This window comes from Eleginops maclovinus, chromosome 18, assembly GCF_036324505.1.
Source record: "Eleginops maclovinus isolate JMC-PN-2008 ecotype Puerto Natales chromosome 18, JC_Emac_rtc_rv5, whole genome shotgun sequence".
Classification (NCBI taxonomy): Eukaryota; Metazoa; Chordata; class Actinopteri; order Perciformes; family Eleginopidae; genus Eleginops; species Eleginops maclovinus.
Genome location: NC_086366.1, coordinates 1550927 through 1571302, shown reverse-complemented (window position 1 = coordinate 1571302; position 20376 = coordinate 1550927). Strand labels below are relative to the sequence as shown.

The 20376-nt window shown below is 38.9% G+C and overlaps 3 protein-coding genes across 5 annotated transcripts in view; 2 read left to right on the top strand and 1 right to left on the bottom strand.

Annotated features, from left to right (window-relative positions):
* Nucleotides 1–1516: 1516 nt before the first annotated feature.
* Nucleotides 1517–9604, top strand: chp2 (calcineurin-like EF-hand protein 2). Its single transcript, XM_063906536.1, has 7 exons — nucleotides 1517–1669; nucleotides 2992–3064; nucleotides 3422–3502; nucleotides 6219–6334; nucleotides 6416–6477; nucleotides 7561–7683; nucleotides 7961–9604. Exons 1-7 carry the CDS (start codon nucleotides 1603–1605, stop codon nucleotides 8012–8014), a joined length of 576 nt encoding a protein of 191 aa, XP_063762606.1. The 5' UTR covers nucleotides 1517–1602; the 3' UTR covers nucleotides 8015–9604.
* Nucleotides 9605–10323: 719 nt separating this feature from the next.
* On the bottom strand, nucleotides 10324–14900 carry LOC134879948 (cytochrome c oxidase subunit 7A2, mitochondrial). The gene is made up of 4 exons (XM_063906552.1): nucleotides 14745–14900; nucleotides 11545–11631; nucleotides 10787–10871; nucleotides 10324–10590 (listed from the first exon to the last, which is right to left on the bottom strand). The coding sequence occupies exons 1-4, from the start codon at nucleotides 14757–14759 to the stop codon at nucleotides 10532–10534; spliced, it is 246 nt and encodes an 81-aa protein (XP_063762622.1). The 5' UTR covers nucleotides 14760–14900; the 3' UTR covers nucleotides 10324–10531.
* Nucleotides 14901–16240: 1340 nt separating this feature from the next.
* The window catches only part of rnaset2l (ribonuclease T2, like), a 6440-nt gene continuing 2304 nt past the window's right edge, over nucleotides 16241–20376 (top strand). The window contains exons 1-8 of one of the 3 annotated variants that reach the window (XM_063906529.1): nucleotides 16241–16462; nucleotides 16956–17023; nucleotides 17129–17186; nucleotides 17308–17375; nucleotides 17648–17761; nucleotides 17870–17918; nucleotides 18056–18130; nucleotides 19899–20376. The exon at nucleotides 19899–20376 is cut by the window's right edge and continues 2304 nt beyond it. In XM_063906529.1, the coding sequence (XP_063762599.1) occupies nucleotides 16262–16462; nucleotides 16956–17023; nucleotides 17129–17186; nucleotides 17308–17375; nucleotides 17648–17761; nucleotides 17870–17918; nucleotides 18056–18130; nucleotides 19899–20075 (810 nt within the window). In that variant the 5' untranslated portion in view covers nucleotides 16241–16261 and the 3' untranslated portion in view covers nucleotides 20076–20376. The other 2 variants (XM_063906530.1, XM_063906531.1) reach the window with 2 other exon arrangements.

The following is a 20376-nucleotide window of genomic DNA, read 5'->3' as shown; positions in this document are numbered from 1 at the left end:
TGTAGAACTATTTATACACATTTAAGTGCAGTTTCTTGATTTCTTTGCCAGGAACCAATGACCCAAATGAACCACATAAGCACAGACACACTGTACGTTTAACTCTAACGTGATCTAAGAGGGAAGAAGCAGAAGGTCAACTTTCTGCAGATTATCAGAGCAGATACATCATGTTAGGAATGCAAACTCTTTTGACTTCCTGCCAACTCAACACTCTCCAAACAGTTGGGACTGAAATGAAACTGGGTCAACGTCCGGCGGGAGAATCTGCTACTGATTAAACTGATTCACTGCTAACAAAACCAGCACCACTACTATTGATACAACCACACAAACCAATCAATCAACCACATGATCCAGGACTCAGGACTCAGGATCAAGTCCATTTTTTAACCCCTAAATGAAGGTTCCTTTTTATTTTCAGGCATTTAATTAAGCAGTCATTTTAAATTGTAACTGTCAGCTGATATACGGATATTTCTAACTTCTCTTATCAAGCGGCCTGTACTGGGACTTAAACAATGAACACTAAAGCATGCCATTTAATAAAACCATCACAACAATTTAACAGGCTTTACAAAAATAATCTAGCATCACCACAAGCTACCAAAGAAGCTCATCATGAAGTAAGATTTGAGTACAAATCAGAAGGAAATAAATCCTAACTAATTATGATTTGAACGTCTAGTGAATCTTTTATCTATATTTGTAGTTGTTACACTGCTGAATGAGGGAATAAAACAAAGTGAGCAGGACTGTATGTTACTTATTAACAGTGCATACCTTCAAATCAAAGTGAAACCAAAATGTTTTCTTAACCAGCTCAAAGATCCAAGTTCAGATACACACACATGCCTGGTTTCAGTACTTGTGGGGACACTGAAAGGAGTGTGTTTGTGTGGAAGGGGTTCCACCTTGTGGCCTAAACGGGTATAGGTGTGTAGACCATTTCTAACTTTACTGCAAAAATATGTAATTAATCATGAACAGAATGTCTTCGTTAACCTGGTTTTTTAAAAGTATTTTGTGTTAAAGTTCTCCTTGGGGTTATCTTAAAACAAACATGAAAATACTTGAATGACTTGAGCAAGCTTAAAGGCCGGTCTATCTGGCCTCATGGAACTGCTTTTTATCTTTGTTCTGATACTGTATTTGGTCTGTAATGATCCTAAGTATAAATACTTAAGATCATTACAGACCAAATACAGTATCAGAACATTTTTACAACTCAGAAACTACAAGGAAAACATTCCAGAATATGCTTTAAATATGTAATACATGAATGCTCTTAAAATAAAGTTGATTTAACTGTATTAAATATGTATACTGAGATCTGTACCTAATGTTCATTCATTTGTATTTCAGTGGTGCAAACATTTTCCAACATTTATATATAATATTTGACATTTGGTCTGTTTTTTAAAACTAGTCTCGGTCTCTCATTGGTCAGCCAGTGCCGGTTAGTTGAGTCCTTATTGGCGGAGCCACGTGTCAATCATATCTGTGGAGGGGCTGCAGACAGACAGATACCGTCAGTCTGATCGTACTGCAGCCAGACGCCCCCAGGAAACTTTCAACACTGAAGTTAATTTCTGCAGCAGGATGGGCTCCAGCAGCTCCCGCATGGACCACATCCCAAACGCAGAGCAGCTCATGCAGGAAACCGGCTGTGAGTTCACGTCTGTACATGTCTTTTTTATGTGCAAAATATTAGACAAAGAGCAGCTTGTGCAGGAGAAGAGAGAATCCTAAACATTCAAGTTTTAAAACCAAGTGCTAATAAGTATTTCATAATGTGTTCACCATCACATTTAAGCCATCATGCATGGTGAGCCAGACGGTGTGAAGGACAGAAACAGCTGTGAAACATGAAGCCTCAGCACACAGAGACACTTCCCTCCTACATTTAATCTCCCATAATAATAACAGTCTGTGTTTAAACTAAAGCATTGATTCATGTGATTCAAGATGACTTTTAATATGATTTACGAGATGAAAACACACAGAAACAAAGACTGGAAACAACTTTCTATCAGCTGTGTGTGTGTGTGTGTGTGTGTGTGTGTGTGTGTGTGTGTGTGTGTGCGCGCGTGTGCTTTATCTGCAGTCTGTGCTCTCTGATAGCAGGTTTTATCTCAGTGTGAATGTGTGTTTGTGAACACCCTGCGCTGGACACTCTGATACACACACTGCAGGTTTTATCTAAACTAAAATAAACAAAGCGTGGCAGCTGTGTGTCTTTCTAAGTGTTTATAGTCAAATGAAAAAATTATAATCTTCATTCTCTGCTTTCAATTCCTCATTTTCATCTTATTTGAGGGTCGTTCCCATCACACACGTTGTTGGTTTTATGTGTGTTTTGTTTTATGAGTTACTCATTGTTTTGTAATAAATCAAACGTTATATTTAAATATATAATATATATTTAAATATATATTATACATTTAAATATATATTATATATTTAAATATATATTATATATTTAAATATATATTTAAATATATAATATATATTTAAATATATATTATATATTTAAATATATATTATACATTTAAATATATAATATATATTTAAATATATATTATATATTTAAATATATATTATATATTTTAATATATAATATATATTTTATAATTTTATATATTTAAACATAATCATCAACAAACCAAAATATATCTTATAAAACGCTCCTAAATATTCATCAAAAAGTGACATATAGTCTTAAAAGTAATCCTTAAAATCTCAAATATATTTATAGTATATTCTTTGAAGTCGAAAACTATTATTATCAAAATAACTTTCTTAAGCACTCACATATTTACAAAACCTCTTTTCATGGATTATCAATAACTGAAATATATATTTGTACTAAAGACAATTTTCCATATATGTCAAAAAATCTAATATATTCCTAAAAAAACTCTGATATTTTGTACGTGTGTGTGTGTGTGTGTGTGTGTGTGTGTGTGTGTGTGTGTGTGTGTGTTTCAGTTTCCGCTGCTCACATCCTTCGTCTTTACGCGAGGTTTGAGTTTCTGGACAAAGACGAGCGAGGAGAGCTCAGGTCAGTACGCAGACAAACACTAAATATCAAAGGATGTTACCAAAGAGAGGAGGAGCGGACAAAGTGAAGGGTGTTTGTTGATGGTTTTCTAACCACAAAATAGAGAAAGGTCTGAACTTTCTTTCCAAGAACTTGATGAAAAAACTGTTGTTGGTTAGAGTAAGAAGAGAGTGAGAGTAAGAAGAGAGTGAGAGTAAGAAGAGAGTGAGAGTAAGAAGAGAGTGCAGTGGGTTAAAAACAGGATATAGCTGTTGGCAGGGATTCAGTTGCATTGTTTTCATCCATGAATCCAGATCTTACCAAATGAAACATCAGTTTTGTTTCATTTCAGTTTGAGAACATATCCGTCTGTTTCAGGCCTGAGGATTTCGGAGCTCTTCGAGGGTTGGCTATGAATCCCATCGGAGACAGAATCATCGGCGCCTTCTTCTCTCGGGGGTGCAGCATGCTCCATACTGGACTCAATAACATAACTAACATGATTAACAATAATACAGTTTTACACATTCAACTAAATCACACAACTTTAGATAAATACTGAGCAAGTTCCTGAGGTTCAGGTGTATATCAGTATGTAGCGTCTCTACTTTAAAGAGTCCTCTCCTGCAGATGTTCAGGTGTATATCAGTGTGTAGAGTCTCTACTTTAAAGAGTCCTCTCCTGCTGATGTTCAGGTGTATATCAGTATGTAGAGTCTCTACTTTAAAGAGTCCTCTCCTGCTGATGTTCAGGTGTATATCAGTATGTAGAGTCTCTACTTTAAAGAGTCCTCTCCTGCTGATGTTCAGGTGTATATCAGTATGTAGTGTCTCTACTTTAAAGAGTCCTCTCCTGCTGATGTTCAGGTGTATATCAGTATGTAGAGTCTCTACTTTAAAGAGTCCTCTCCTGCTGATGTTCAGGTGTATATCAGTATGTAGAGTCTCTACTTTAAAGAGTCCTCTCCTGCTGATGTTCAGGTGTATATCAGTATGTAGAGTCTCTACTTTAAAGAGTCCTCTCCTGCTGATGTTCAGGTGTATATCAGTATGTAGTGTCTCTACTTTAAAGAGTCCTCTCCTGCTGATGTTCAGGTGTGTATCAGTATGTAGAGTCTCTACTTTAAAGAGTCCTCTCCTGCTGATGTTCAGATGTGTATCAGTGTGTAGAGTCTCTACTTTAAAGAGTCCTCTCCTGCTGATGTTCAGGTGTATATCAGTATGTAGAGTCTCTACTTTAAAGAGTCCTCTCCTGCTGATGTTCAGGTGTATATCAGTATGTAGAGTCTCTACTTTAAAGAGTCCTCTCCTGCTGATGTTCAGATGTGTATCAGTGTGTAGAGTCTCTACTTTAAAGAGTCCTCTCCTGCTGATGTTCAGGTGTATATCAGTATGTAGAGTCTCTACTTTAAAGAGTCCTCTCCTGCTGATGTTCAGGTGTGTATCAGTGTGTAGAGTCTCTACTTTAAAGAGTCCTCTCCTGCTGATGTTCAGGTGTGTATCAGTATGTAGAGTCTCTACTTTAAAGAGTCCTCTCCTGCTGATGTTCAGGTGTATATCAGTATGTAGAGTCTCTACTTTAAAGAGTCCTCTCCTGCTGATGTTCAGGTGTATATCAGTATGTAGAGTCTCCACTTTAAAGAGTCCTCTTCTGCTTTTGTTCAGGGGTTCTGTATTGTCAGTCTTACTTATTGGTCTCTCTGGCGGTCTGTAGGGGTTGATCAACAATTAGTAGTGTCTCTACTTTACAAGTGTCCTCTCCATGCTCAATGTTCCAGGTGTGTCATTATGTTCAGTAGAAATCCTAACTGTTAAAAGTCACATCTTCATTTGATGTCAGTTGAAACAAAAATTTCTGTCCCCCTCTTTAGGTTTTTCCCTCTCCTCTCTTGTTCAGGTTGTATAGAAGGAGTGGATTTTCCTCCTCGTTGGTTCTTGCTGATTTCAGTGTAACAGTATTATACTCACAAAGAGGCCATTCCTTCGCATGTTCAGGAAATCAAATGTCAGTCCATTTGGTCGCTCATCCTCTCTGTTCTTGTAATTCTTATCCATGAGCTGTCGTTTCAGCTTTAAAAGTTCTCCAAGACGAGTACGGGATATCAGAGAGAGCTTCTCATTCTTTAAAATCCCTCGTGCTGTGCAAACTCTTCTAAGACATCATTCCTGTCTTTTTAATAGAGGCACTCACCTGAATGGAAGTACAGGTGTATATTCAGAAGAGAGGATTCAATTAAAAGAGTCGAATTCCTGCATGCAGTTTTATTCCATAATATACAGTTCTACTTTAAAAGAGTCTAACTCACGTGATGTAGGTTGATATCATTCTGTAGGTCTTACTTTAAAGAGTCCTTCCTGCTGATGTTCAGGTGTATATCAGTAGTAGTGTCTCTACTTTAAAGAGTCCTCCCTGCTGATGTTCAGGTGTAATATCAGTATGTAGAGTCTCTACTTTTAAAGAGTCCTCTCCTGCTGATGTTCAGGTGTATATCAGTATGTAGCGTCTCTACTTTAAAGAGTCCTCTCCTGTGATGTTCAGGTGTATATCAGTATGTAATGTCTCTTCTTTAAAGAGTCCTCTCCTGCTGATGTTCAGGTGTATATCAGTATGTAGAGTCTCTACTTTAAAGAGTCCTCTCCTGCTGATGTTCAGGTGTATATCCGTATGTAGTGTCTCTACTTTAAAGAGTCCTCTCCTGCTGATGTTCAGGTGTATATCAGTATGTAGAGTCTCTACTTTAAAGAGTCCTCTCCTGCTGATGTTCAGGTGTATATCAGTATGTAGAGTCTCTTCTTTAAAGAGTCCTCTCCTGCTGATGTTCAGGTGTATATCAGTATGTAGAGTCTCTACTTTAAAGAGTCCTCTTCTGCTCTTTTTCAGTCTTCTGTGATTTTCAGTCTTCTGTGATTGGTTAGCTGGCCGGCTCTGTTGTGATTGATCAACCAATTAGAGATGTCCCGCCCCTTAGCCTATCACTTACAATGTGTTGGAGCGCTAGCCAATAGGAGCACAAGTGTTCCATAGTGATGTCATTATGTTCAGTAAGAAAACCAAATGTAAAAAGTCACATTCTATCATTTTGTAAGTCACGTTGAAACTAAAACATTTCCCTTTCCTCTCTCTCTCTCTGTTTCTCTCTCCCCCTCTCTCCCCCTCTCTCTATCTCGGTCTGTAGAAAGGAAACGGTGGATTTTCCCTCCTTCGTTCGTGTTCTTGCTAATTTCCGTCCGACAGAAACAAACACAATCAGAGACGGAGGCCAGTCCTTCAGCAGGACCAGGAAACTCAAATGTCAGTCCAGTTTGTTCTGCTTCAATTCTCTCCTCTGTATCTTGAAACTTCTTATCCACTCAGACCTGTCTGGCTTTTCAGTTGCTTTCAAGTTGTATGACCAAGACAGAGACGGGAAGATTTCCAGAGAAGAGCTTCTTCAGGTCTGTTAAACTCACCTCTGTGTCTGTGCAAAACTCTTCATAAAGACATTAAAGCACTTCCTGTCTTTTAAAACGATCCCTCAGAGGCAAACAAACCACCTGTGAATGACAGGAAGATAACAGAGTGTATCATCTGCGCAGAAACAGATTCAAATGTAATAGAGACGTCTTGAATTTATCCTGCTTCACATTTTACTTCCATAAATATATAGTCCGTAACAAAAAATGTAGTTGAATAAACGTGACTGGATAAGGTTGCATACTTTCTCTAAGAATATATATATATAATAGTTATATCAGTCTTGTCCTCTTCAAGAGGGAGGAAGTTACAAGACATCCAACATTAACCCTCTCTAAAGCAAAGCCTTAGGGGCAAACACATCACTGGTTTGAACAGAAATGACAGAAAGATAAAATAGTGTTTGACTATTGCTTCACACACTATGAGTCATTCACCCATTCACACTTCATTCTTGCAGAGCAGCACCCCTTGGTCTAGGGAAGCTAACACTCACACACACTCACACACTCACACACCGTTGGCCATAGGGAGCCAACTCAGGGTTCAGTATCTTGCCCAAGGAGACATCCACAGGTTGACGGCAGGGCTGGGATATTGGGGTATTTTATCCTTGTTCTATACACAAACACACTAAAGATCATTTTCATTCTAATGATTTGAGTCGTGTCCTCATTTAGATGGATAAGTTACCAGATTTGCAACCCCTTAACATCCTTTAAAACTTTCCCCTAGTGGCAACCAAACTACTAAAGATTCCCCTTTAAATCTGGTTAAACACACCTAATATGGATCACGCTGCACGCTTTCCTCAACGGCATACAATACAAATATTTCATCAAGATAGAATATGGTATCATCTGCATAGAAATGTATAGAATATTATATTAATCGAGATAATAACAGGAGCCAGAATCATGCCCTGAGGAACACCTCAGAAACGTTTGGAGGTAATTAAGCTTCAAGACGTTCCAAGAGTTGGGATTAAACAAAGGATTTGAACTTCTTTGTAGTTCAGTGTTTTCAGATATGATTATCAATCGGTTTCTAAATCTGAATGTCAGGTTCTGAGATCGATGCTGGAGCAGCAGGTGACGGAGGAGCAGCTGCAGAGCATCGCTGAGCGAGCCATCCAGGAGGCCGACCTGGACCAAGACGACGCTATCTCCTTCGAGGAGTTCAAAAAGGTGAGAGGGACGACCAACACGGGGACGAAAGTCAATTGGGAATATTAATTTAAACAAAAGCAGTGTTGTCATTTTCAGAAAGGAAGTTTGACTTTAAGATATGTTCCTAAAAGATGATGAAGATGTAACTTTTTCAGATCTTTCAGAATAAATACTTGATAGCCTCATACAGGGCAGTAAAACATCATGATACCAAAGTCCTAATGTAGAAAATATTTGAGCATTCTTAGGTAGACAACGATCTTCATTAAATGTCATATTTTTCTTCTGGTTTCAGTCACTGGAGAGAGTCAACATCGATGAAAAGATGAGCAGTCACTTCTTGAGATGAAGACATGACATGCTGCTGAAATTAGGATCAAGCCCTTGTTGTCCCTCTCAAACCTCACAGGGGAAGATGCAGATAACTCTCATGTACAGAAACGCAATTTGTAAACCATTCTATCTGTGGGTTTACCAAAAGATACAACTCTGACCTTATGTTGGTACCAGAAAAGAAGTAAGGGTGAGAAGGATCCATCCTCTAGGGACGGCGAATGCCTGAACACCATTTCATGACAATCCTTCCATTAGTAGCTGAGATATTTCAGGTATTAGCAACACTTTGGTCTCTATGCCAGAAAATGGTTCATACAATTCATAAATCAATCAATAAGACAACTCAATAAGTGAACCGTAGAAAAGAAAATACCAACCTCTTAAACTGTTGGCAGTTATCAGCCAGAATAGCCTGCTGTTTTACGTGATTTAAAAGCAACACAGAATTTTAGTTAGAGAATAGAATAGAAGGCCTTGATAGCAATTATACAAAAACATAGGCTGAGATTTTGTAGTGCAACCTGTCACAGTGCAAATAATAACAACACAGACAATCATAAGGGGGGACAAATAAATCAGGTGTCCACCTACACTGAATCTAAGAGATTTAACATAAAGAATAGTGAAAGAAATAATGCGTTTATGACTATCTTATATATATATATATATTGACCTCTGTTTTATTCTGCCAGTAAACCCATCTTTTAAAAGTGAAATCATACCAGTTATCTGTGTTAACTGTTAGGGTACACTGCTGTCATCCTGTTAGCCCGTCCACGCGGTTCTGCTGAGTTGAAGCTTGACGCACCTTCCCATTGACTTTGAACTGGGTGACGTCAGGCTTTGCCGAACTGCATTGTGGTTCCGTTGCTTCGCTTCCGCTCGGCTGCTCGCGGTGAAAGTTGAGAAAAGTTCAACTTTTGAAGCGTCGCCGGAAGCGCCAGCCAATCAAATCCCGTGTATGTGTCTCCAGGGGCGGGAGATTAATGTGATTGGTTGTTGGTCGCGTTAACCCCACGCGCCAGACACGCCCACCGGCAAGCGTCAACGGAACCGTGTGTAGCTGCGTTACATGTAATCCGTTACTCCAGAAGCCTGATCATCACTACAGTCTTTTGTGTGTTCCTTGTATATACCACCAGGGGGAGCCATTGCTAACAGAAAATGTCCTCTTTTTCTGAAATGGACCAGAAACTTTCAGCTGTGAACACAAACCCTGATCTACATTTACCGTGTGAACCGAAAAGTATTTGTAATTCCTTTGGAGCCACATCTGCCACATCCTGCTGTCTGATGTTTGTAGATCAACATGTTCATACTCTGAGTTGAGAAGTGTTCATCCCACGCAATCATGTGCTCCCCCCCACACTCGTTCTGCGATGATGAGGAACATATGATTAGGATTTGGAGGCACATGGAACAATTCAAATCGCCTCATTATTATTTTTCTCCACTTGGATTTTCAGTGTGCATATTAATCATATTAGTGCAACACAAAGGAACACATACTTTATGTTTTACAGTGAAATATCTTATAGTACTTCAGTACGGTACTTTCTACCCTTACTGTTGGACATCTTATTAAAGAGACCCTGTTATGCTGTTCGGGGTTTCCCTCTCCTGTAGTGAGTTCTACAGGTTTGTGTGCATGTTAACGGTCTGCAGAGGCTAAAATCCAGTTACTTCCAGAGGATTACAGCAGGAGAGGACTCTTTAAAGTAGAGACTCTACATACTGATATACACCTGAACATCAGCAGGAGAGGACTCTTTAAAGTAGAGACTCTACATACTGATATACACCTGAACATCAGCAGGAGAGGACTCTTTAAAGTAGAGACTCTACATACTGATATACACCTGAACATCAGCAGGAGAGGACTCTTTAAAGTAGAGACACTACATACTGATATACACCTGAACATCAGCAGGAGAGGACTCTTTAAAGTAGAGACGCTACATACTGATATACACCTGAACATCAGCAGGAGAGGACTCTTTAAAGTAGAGACTCTACATACTGATATACACCTGAACATCAGCAGGAGAGGACTCTTTAAAGTAGACTCTACATACTGATATACACCTGAACATCAGCAGGAGAGGACTCTTTAAAGTAGAGACACTACATACTGATATACACCTGAACATCAGCAGGAGAGGACTCTTTAAAGTAGAGACTCTACATACTGATATACACCTGAACATCAGCAGAGAGGACTCTTTAAAGTAGAGACAAACATACTGATATACACCTGAACATCAGCAGGAGAGGACTCTTTAAAGTAGACTCTACTTACTGATACAGTGAAAAAGAACACACTATGTCCCTTTAACTTTATTTAAATAATAGAAACACAGTAATTAGATACAGAGAGACCAAATAAAACCGTTCCATTATTTCCCACTGTGTATTCCTCGTTGCCTGATTAAAGCAGAGCAACTTGTGATAAAATTAAACATCATTACACACAACAAACATTAGACGGAGCCGAGCGTTGTTCTCCAGGCGATAGACGGAGCCATGTTCTTCACGCTTTCTTGTGAGGCATGGCGGCGTACAGCAGCCAGTACATTGAGTAAAAGGTCCCTAAAAACACAGAAATCACACAGGCATTACACTTATTATTCAACAGTTGTTTTGGTTTTGAATAGCTAGTGATTCCTGGAAGCTAAAGGGACATTTAGTATTGAATAATGCTTGAGTTAAAGTCAGAGGAAGGACGGGTCGTGAAGTATTGAGGAATATTTTTGTTGATTGACTCCCGGGAAAGTGTGCACGTTACCTCCGATAGTTAGCGCCATGGTGAACCGGTACATCATCACGTCCACGGTTCCCCCCTTAACGTGCACCGGCAACCCATTGTCTTCCTGCAGCGAGGAAACATAATGAGCTCAGTCAACACGGTGTCAGTGAACAGGGCCTGTGCGCCACGTCTTCTCGTGGCTAGTTTATTTTCTGAAGTTGCGCCATGTTTTTTTGGGCTGCCCTCTAATTATTTCAGTGTATGTTTGTTGCCACAGTCTACAAACAACTGTTAGATCTGAGAGAAGCAGAGGAACTTCAAGGCTACAAGACGATATCCATGAGCATTCACTGCAGATATAAAACAGATTTACAAAAGCACATGTAAGGGGACAGGAATTTCCATTTTTCAAAATAAGAGCATAATTAAAAAAGAGATATCCGTTTGGATTCGCTGATATAAAACAGACACAGATAAACCCATTTAGAAGAAGAATGATTCCTTTTTAATTTGATGAAATAGGTTAATAAAAATGATATATATGAGGATTATTTCAAATATTTTTATTGTACCAAAGAATATCATACGCCCTGTTAACGGTCTCATTTCCATAAATGAATTCTAATATAACATTCACGGTCATTTGCAGATGTTAAACAGATAAAGTTAAAGACACAGGAATGATATGTAAATAAATACTTAAGTAAATGTGGATTTACTAAACCTAGTAGACCCATGTGAAGCCTGTAGCAGTGTGGCGTCTCTCAGCATCACTCCTCTGTTCTCTCCGGTTTTACCTGGAAGATTTTCTGGGCTTCGGGGACTCTGTTCTTCAGCTGCCTGGCAGAACTGCTGAAGGCACGTCGGGCCAGAACTGGAAATTTCTGCCAAACACAAACAACTGTCAAGCTTAATTTAAAGCAGATGGAACGAGAGTTTAAATATCCTCAACATTCGGAGGCAATGTCTGGTGAAGTACTTTGGCAACATGTATGTAGGGTACTGTTAGAAAGAAAGTATGCAAATAAGCTGGAACTTTCTGAGAAATGCAAAGGAATGAGAAGCTGAGTTTGGGAAATATAATAGAACTCCAGCCAACTGTGAGCACTGAGGGTCCCGTCTGTCAATACAAGAGGTTTGATGCCAGTTTCAAGGTTTTATTGGTCATATGCACAGCAGATACAACGTAAATGTTGGCAATGAAAGTCTTATGTCCCATGCTCCTCCAACAACTCCACATACATGATGCAAATTAGATAAATAAAATAGTGCAAAAAGAGAGAAGAATATTTACAATAACAACAGTAAAGATTTAGGGATGTGAAATATATACATATGTGGAATACATTGAGAGTATTTAAACACTTTACTCTGTTGAATGAGGAGGTATGGACAGATGCATATATTATGTATGGCAGATGTGTATGGCAGATGTGCCCTGCTGTGGTGCCCTTGAGCAAGGCACCGGACACCTCCAATCCTCCCTCCCCATTGCTCCCCGGGCGCTGCACGATAGCTGCCCACTGCTCCCAGTACTAGGATGGGTTAAATGGGTTAAATGCAGAGGACCAATTTCACTGTGTGTGCTCTGCTGTGTGCATGTATCCGACTCTATTCTATGAGGCCCTTTTAGGAATCACCTGATAGAGCAGGTAAGAATGTGGTGTAGTGATACTGAGACAGAGCGGATCACTTCTGTTTCCCTCTCTCAGACTGCCTCCAGGTGTGTGTTATTTATACACACATGTCCTATGACTCTAAACCTCACTGCATGTGTATTATTGTTCAGCCTGTTTAATGCTCCAACTCGAAAGTGACTTGGTTTCTGTTCTTCTTTTTCACACCACATTTTCTAATCTCACTCACACACACACACACACACATACACACACACACACACACACACACACAGACACACACACACACACACACACACACACACACACACACACACACACACACACACACACACACACACACACACAGACACACACACTCACACACACACACACACACACACACATACAAAATATCAGAGTTTTTTTAGGAATATATTAGATTTGTTGACATATATGGAAAATTGTCTTTAGTACAAATATATATTTCAGTTATTGATAATCCATAAAAAGAGGTTTTGTAAATATGTGTGAGTGCTTAAGAAAGTTATGTTGATAATAATAGTTTTCGACTTCAAAGAATATACTATAAATATATTTGAGATTTTAAGGATTACTTTTAAGTTTTTAGGAAAATCAGTTTTATAAATATCCTTTTGCATAATTATATTTGAGTTTGAAGTGTGTGTAAGCTTAAGCTAAATACTATATCAGTGTATGGTGATTATAATAACGATTATAACGATGAAAGACCTTTTAAGACTATATGTCACTTTTTGATGAATATTTAGGAGCGTTTTATAAGATATATTTTGGTTTGTTGATGATTATGTTTAAATATATATTATAAAATATATAATATATATTGTAATATATATTATATATATTTAAATATATAATATTATCAAATATATATTATATATTTAAATATATAATATATATTTGATAATATTATATATTACAATATATAATATATTTAAATATATAATATATTTAAATATATTATATATTGTAATATATATTATATATTTAAATATATAATATATATTGTAATATATATTATATATTAAAATATATAATATATATTACAATATATATTATATATTTTATAATATATATTTAAATATATATTATATTATATTATATATTTAAATATATATTATATATTACAATATGTATTATTGAGACTCTAAGTTGTTCTGCTCCATCCTATAACCAGAGTCTTTTATTTTGAAACAGTTTATATGTTCGACCTTCAGCAGCACACTGTCTCTTTAAGAAAAACGGCTAACAGTTTAACGTTCACCGGACAGCCAATCACAGCCTCTGAACCTGACACCTCAACCAATCAGGAGGCAGGGAAGGGGTGTGTTTGTTTTAAAAGGTTAAAGTGAGTTCAGGGTGAACTGGCTGCCTTTATTACATGCACTGTTGTAAAGTAACTAATAAGATTTCCTTAAGTTCAATTTTGTGGTACTTTTACTTTACTTAAGTATTTAAATGCCACTTTGTACTTCTACTCCTCTACATTTATTTAGTCTTCATAATTTAAAACCATTCACAGTGAGTGTTTGATTTAAAAGATTGAATATAATAATCGTAATTGTAATTCTCATCAGAAACTGAAATATATATTCACTAGAATATTAGGAAAAGTTCAAAAATATCATCAGGAAATATTATCATTACATGATGATTAATAATGAAACCTTAACAAAAGCAAAACTATATTAAAACATGTAAAATATTAAAATACAAATCATTTAAAAGTCTCAAAAACTGAGATTTGTTCCTGAAAAAAACATCTTAATGTTTAAATATCTCGAACAAAGTGTTGAGTAAAATCTGGATCTGGACATCGATCAACGCTGATGAGCAGCAGACAGACAGCAGAATGTAAACATGTCACAACCTGTGTTGTGTGTGTGTGTGTGTGTGTGTGTGTGTGTGTGTGTGTGTGTGTGTGTGTGTGTGTGTGTGTGTGTGTGTGTGCGCGTGTGTGTGTGTACGTGCTGAGCAGCAGGTGTGCAGGAGGTCATGTGAGGCGAGTCAGTGTATATATTTAGATCGTATGTTACCTCGTATGACACACACACACTCACACACATGCAGACAATAATAAAACACACACACACACACACACACACACACACACACACACACACACACATGCAGACAGTAATACAACACAGTGAAAGTCTTACTCTCCCCGTCCAACATGTTACAAAGGTCAGGCCTAAAGTCACTTTCCTCTTTCAGGAACACGCAGTTTATTCTAACTTCCATCCCATAATCTCACATGCTCTCAATGTAAACTACTTCCTGAAACTCCAGAGACACACACACCGTTTAAAGAATAATAAAGACAGATATATATTTACCAGCAGGGGATTCATGTCTGTGGCTGTGTGTCGAGCTGCGCTGCCTCACTTCACCCTCACAAGGACACACACACACACACACACACACACACACACACACACACACACACACACACACACACACACACACACACACACACACACACACACACACACACACAGTATCAGTTTTTCTGAATCCCTGCCAAACTACGAGCTGCTGCAGAGACCAAACTGTGCGCAGAGCAACGACCATTTATTTCCTGCTGCCTCGCGGCGCAGTTCTCATGGATTGTGTCTGAATTCACTCTGAAGTCTCACACTGATTTTAGCAGATTTGCATTACACTTTAGCTGGTAGCAAAACCTCAGGGAGAAACGACTCCACAAAAACTAGAATTCCTTCTTTCAAAACCTCAATTAAGTGAAAGTAGACGTTTCTTTTAAAGACATTTGTAGAATACAATATTTTTACAAACGTTTTTATTCACCGATAATGATTGGCTTCTTCTGACCTGGCATCAGCATTGTTTTTATAATTTACTGTAGACTTTATCCCACATTTATTTTGCATATTATATATTTATATTTTATGGGATTTTTTACATATTTGTTTGACTTATAATATAAAATATGTTTGTATTTATTACAATATTTGTAAAAGTTCTTTTATCACTAATAATGATTTGCTGACCCTGTCGTGGCGTTGTGATATTTATAGATATTTCTGCAGAGTTTCTGTCCCCGTGTGTGTGATGATAAAGTTGATGTGAATCTGACAGCTGTGGGAAGTCAGAAATGAAACCTGCCAGGTGTGTCAGAGGAGTGTGTGTCCTTCCTCTTATTAATAACGCATATCAGTAACACTTTCTGTGTGACCTTCCCTTATAAATAACGCATATCAGTAAACACTTTTCTCCGCGTCCGCAGCGTCGGTAAGTCTCTCTCCACGTGCACACAGATTTATTTATCACCACGTTATTATAGTGTTAAGTATTGTTGACTTTTTCATGAGACATGTTTTTACGGTTAAATATAATATCTTGTCTTGGTTAATCTTAATGATTCTGCACAATAAGGGAAATTAAGTCAAAGTAGAAGTGTAATGAAAGTATTTTAAGTATTGATTAGATAGCAGAGTAAGTCCTGTCTGTGTGACGTTATATTATTGGATGCATTAATGTCGAGCACATCTACTTTAAATGGTCTTGTTTAACATCATTTAAAAATGATCTATTTGTATCTTTATGACTTTATGGCAGTAATTTTTCATAATTGTTTTGTATTTTTTAATGTTTATTTAAACCTTTTTTTAATAATATGATTTTGCATTATTTATTTTAGTTTTCTTTCTAATCATATATATTTTTACATTTTTTAATAACAATGAAACAGTTCCTATTTTTCATTGCTCTTATAGATAAAGTTTTTCCGTTTTATAAAATATTAGTCAAACATTTTCTGTAGTTATGTTTTTAGTATGATCTGTGTAGATTTTCATACAGCTGTATTTCTCCAGTGCACAGTGGATGATTGGAGATGTGGAGCTCAGTGCTGCCCCTGCTGGTGACCATCAGTCCTGCACTCCTCTTCCTTCCTGACCACACCAACACACAGGACGAACACTGGCAGGACTACAAATATGGCCGCCAACAAGACTCGGAGGTACCAGACAAAAAGTCATTCTGCTCCTGGAAATGTCTGCTGTTCACTCTGCAGTGGCCCGGAGCTTTCTGCCAGGTGAGACATCCTAATGTATAACTGTTGTGTGTGTGTGTGTGTGTGTGGGGGGGGGGGGGGGGGTGTTTTTCAAAATAAAAGCACAATACAGGAGCTGAATCAGAGTCAGAAGTACTTTATTTATCAGAAACTGGGAGATGTTTGCGTTGCAGCAGCGAAACACAAAGAGAAGCAAAACAAATACAAATAATTAGAACTAAAAAACAAAGTAAAAATAAAGATGAACGAAAAGGCAATAATAATATAGTGTAATACTCACAGGAAGCTCAGGGTTAACAGCAAGAAGCGTCTGTTCAAACAGAGTAACTGAGGTGTGTGTGTGTGTGTGTGTGTGTGTGTGTGTGTGTGTGTGTGTGTGTGTGTGTGTGTGTGTCTGTCTGTGTGTGTCTGTCTGTCTGTCTGTCTGTCTGTCTGTCTGTCTGTCTGTCTGTCTGTCTGTCTGTCTGTCTGTCTGTCTGTCTGTCTGTCTGTCTGTCTGTCTGTCTGTCTGCAGTCTCTGGATGAACCGTCACTCTGCAAGATACCTCAGAATGTGAACAACTGGACGATCCACGGCCTCTGGTGAATATTATATAATCCTCCCCGCTGCTGTGAGGAGGAACATCACTCCTCCTCAGTGAGCAGATCAGAGTGTTAAAACCAAGATAACTGCTCTGTGTGCTGCAGGCCTCTCCGTGTGAGGGACTGCTGTAAATGCTGGCCCATGTTCAAGTCTGACGTCCAGGTGAGTCGGGACCAGACTAATACCTGAAACCAGTCAGTCCTAATGTAGGTCTACTGGTGGGTTTCTGGACAGAGAAAACTGCAAGCTGGTGGATTCAACAAATAATACGTGTGTTCCTCAGGACCTGGAGGCCGAGCTGCAGGAACACTGGCCGTCTCTACTGCAGTCCCATCCCAGCTTCCTGTTTTGGTAACACATGTGATCTAAAACATGCACTTAGATACGGAAAATATACATGTGCACAAAGTCTAAAACAGATGTTCATCAATGCATTTGAAAATGTGTGGAATGATACGAAAAATACCCGAAAATAATCTGAAAAATCTGTGAAAGTAAATATATAGAAAAACATCCCAAACATTGTGTGTGTGTGTGTGTGTGTGTGTGTGTGTGTGTGTGTGTGTGTGTGTGTGTGTGTGTGTGTGTGTGTGTGTGTGTGTGTGTGTGTGTGTGTGTGTCAGGAGAGAAGAGTGGATAAAACACGGTGTGTGTGCAGCGTGTGTTGAGGGGATGAACTCTCCTCTCAGATACTTCCAGCTCAACCTCAAACTGAGAGCACAGTTTGATATCCACAAGTACGCACACACACACACACACACACACACACACACACACAATGTTTGTATGATGTTTAATTGTGTGTGTACATACTGGGAGTGTTGCAGTAAAGCTGTGTCCTGCAGGCTGCTGGAGGTCGCTGACATCTCTCCGTCTTGTGAGCGACCGTACAAGGTAACACTCAGTTCAAATATTTAAAACACGTTCAACAGTTCTTCCACATACTGCACTCTGTGTGTGTGTGTGTGTGTGTGTGTGTGTGTGTGTGTGTGTGTGTGTGTGTGTGTGTGTGTGTGTGTGTGTGTGTGTAGCTCTCTGAGGTTCATCAGGCTCTGGCTCCACTCCTGGGGGAGAAGCTTCAGATCCAGTGTGTGACCGACGACCAGGTGAGCCCTTCAGAGAAAGAAATGTTTACAAGAAATATAAAAATACAAACAGTACTTTTAAAACAGTCATTGAATAAATAATAAGTAAATAAATGAATCAGGCAGAAAACTGCATGATAGAAGTCGCAATGCAGTGTCAGGCATAACCAATCATTAGATTTAATAAAAGGCAGCAACAAACAGAGCAGTCTTTAGTCCAGATTTAAAGAGCTTTAGTTTATATTATATATATATTCTCAATGTTCTGGTTTGGATTATAAAACATCGGGACAGCCAGCAGCTATTGCCGTCCTGATGCCAACACCCCTCTATTCCTGGGCCTGTGTTTTAAACTCAGAGAGGAGGCTCCTAAACTAAAAGCACATTACACTGTGGACCTGATGAAGGCGTTGGATGGAAAGTCAGATGGTCACCAAACGTTTTGCAGTTCCGACAGAGTGTCGTTAGAACAACATTTCCCCTTTGATCAATGTCTCCGGAAGGGGCTCAGTGTCAGTCGAAGTCATTTACTAAATAAAAAAAGTTCCAAATCCTCGATGAAGCCACGTAAACGGACTGAAACCACACCGGAGGAAACAGGACGAGCCTCTGCAGCAGATCAGAGCGGGACAGCATCTCTAATAAAACCACAAGGCGTCAGCTACTGACTCCACTCCTTTAGAAACACACCAGCTGAACTCACGGGGGCGGGGTTCATTTATATCACTTATTCATGTATCAGCTGGGATGAATTCCAGCAGACCTAACACAAACAAAACCCCCCAACACTTTACTTTATCTGACATTCAGAGTGGAAACCAATCCTGTCTTGACTCTGTGAAACCCTGATCCCCTTCAGCTCAATATCTGAGACACCGCAGCTGTTGTTCCTTCAGAATCCTGCGGTTGTCATGGCAGAGTCTTACAACGTTCAAAGGGTCATTTAAGTCGAGTCCTCGTGTAGTGCGCCATACAAATCTAAAGAAGTGATGGTTCTATTAAACTGACTGAACAAGAGGTATACAAAGCCGCAGTACACGATGCCACCGTCAGGAAGTAGTAGTAGTAGTGGTAGTAGTATTGGTAGTAGTAGTATTGGTGGTAGTAGTATGGTAGTAGTAGTAGTAGTAGTAGTAGTAGTGGTAGTAGTATTGGTAGTAGTAGTATTGGTAGTAGTAGTAGTAGTAGTATTGGTAGTAGTAGTAGTGGTAGTAGTATTGGTAGTAGTATTGGTAGTAGTAGTATTGGTAGTAGTATTGGTAGTAGTAGTAGTAGTAGTGGTAGTAGTGGTAGTAGTAGTGGTAGTAGTAGTAGTAGTGGTAGTAGTATTGGTAGTAGTAGTATTGGTAGTAGTAGTAGTAGTAGTATTGGTAGTAGTAGTAGTGGTAGTAGTAGTGGTAGTGGTAGTAGTAGTGGTAGTAGTAGTAGTAGTAGTGGTGGTAGTATTGGTAGTAGTAGTAGTATTGGTAGTAGTAGTAGTGGTAGTAGTAGTGGTAGTGGTAGTAGTAGTGGTAGCAGTAGTAGTGGTAGTAGTATTGGTAGTAGTAGTATTGGTAGTAGTAGTAGTAGTAGTAGTAGTGGTAGTAGTAGTAGTAGTAGTAGTAGTGGTAGTAGTATTGGTAGTAGTAGTAGTATTGGTAGTAGTAGTAGTGGTAGTAGTAGTGGTAGTGGTAGTAGTAGTGGTAGCAGTAGTAGTGGTAGTAGTATTGGTAGTAGTAGTATTGGTAGTAGTAGTAGTAGTGGTAGTAGTATTGGTAGTAATAATCATGGTATCCCCCCCCCCCCCCAGGAGAGGGAGGTGTGGTTCCAGGTGAAGATCCCGCTCTCTCACAACCTGACGGTCGGCTGTGATCACCATGTCGACGCTGACCCGCCCCACCCTCCTCACGGTCACCCCTGCCACCCCCAGACCCCCTTCTACTATTTCCCCATCGACCACCAACAGCCCCAGACGCCCTGCGGGTAACAGCGGCACGCAGAGAAACATAACTCTGATGGGAAGACGCTTGTCTGGATTAAACGTGACGATTACTGTATACTTTTGTGTCTTTTGGACGTGGCTAAGCGCTGGAGTTATTGGAAATGTAAGAGTGGAACTCATGTCAAATATCTCCAAAAGAAGGTGTGACGTTTTTTTTGTTTCAAATGTGAAGAAAAGATGTCAATGTTTTTGAAAAAAATGTGAATGTTGTCCAAACTGATGGTGTTAATATTTAGTAAAAGCATGAAGCCAACACAATGCAATGATCGTACTTCCAGATGTAATG

Excerpts from the sequence above, each read along its gene's own strand:
- chp2 (XM_063906536.1), top strand. The coding sequence starts at position 1,603 with ATGGGCTCCAGCAGCTCCCGCATGGACCACATCCCAAACGCAGAGCAG. Across the intron at positions 3,503-6,218 it reads GGCGCCTTCTTCTCTCGGGG|AAAGGAAACGGTGGATTTTC; the intron begins GTGCAGCATGCT and ends CTCGGTCTGTAG. Across the intron at positions 6,478-7,560 it reads CCAGAGAAGAGCTTCTTCAG|GTTCTGAGATCGATGCTGGA; the intron begins GTCTGTTAAACT and ends TCTGAATGTCAG.
- LOC134879948 (XM_063906552.1), bottom strand. Across the intron at positions 10,872-11,544 it reads AAGCCCAGAAAATCTTCCAG|GAAGACAATGGGTTGCCGGT; the intron begins GTAAAACCGGAG and ends TCCTCGCTGCAG. Across the intron at positions 10,591-10,786 it reads CATGGCGCTAACTATCGGAG|GGACCTTTTACTCAATGTAC; the intron begins GTAACGTGCACA and ends CTGTGTTTTTAG.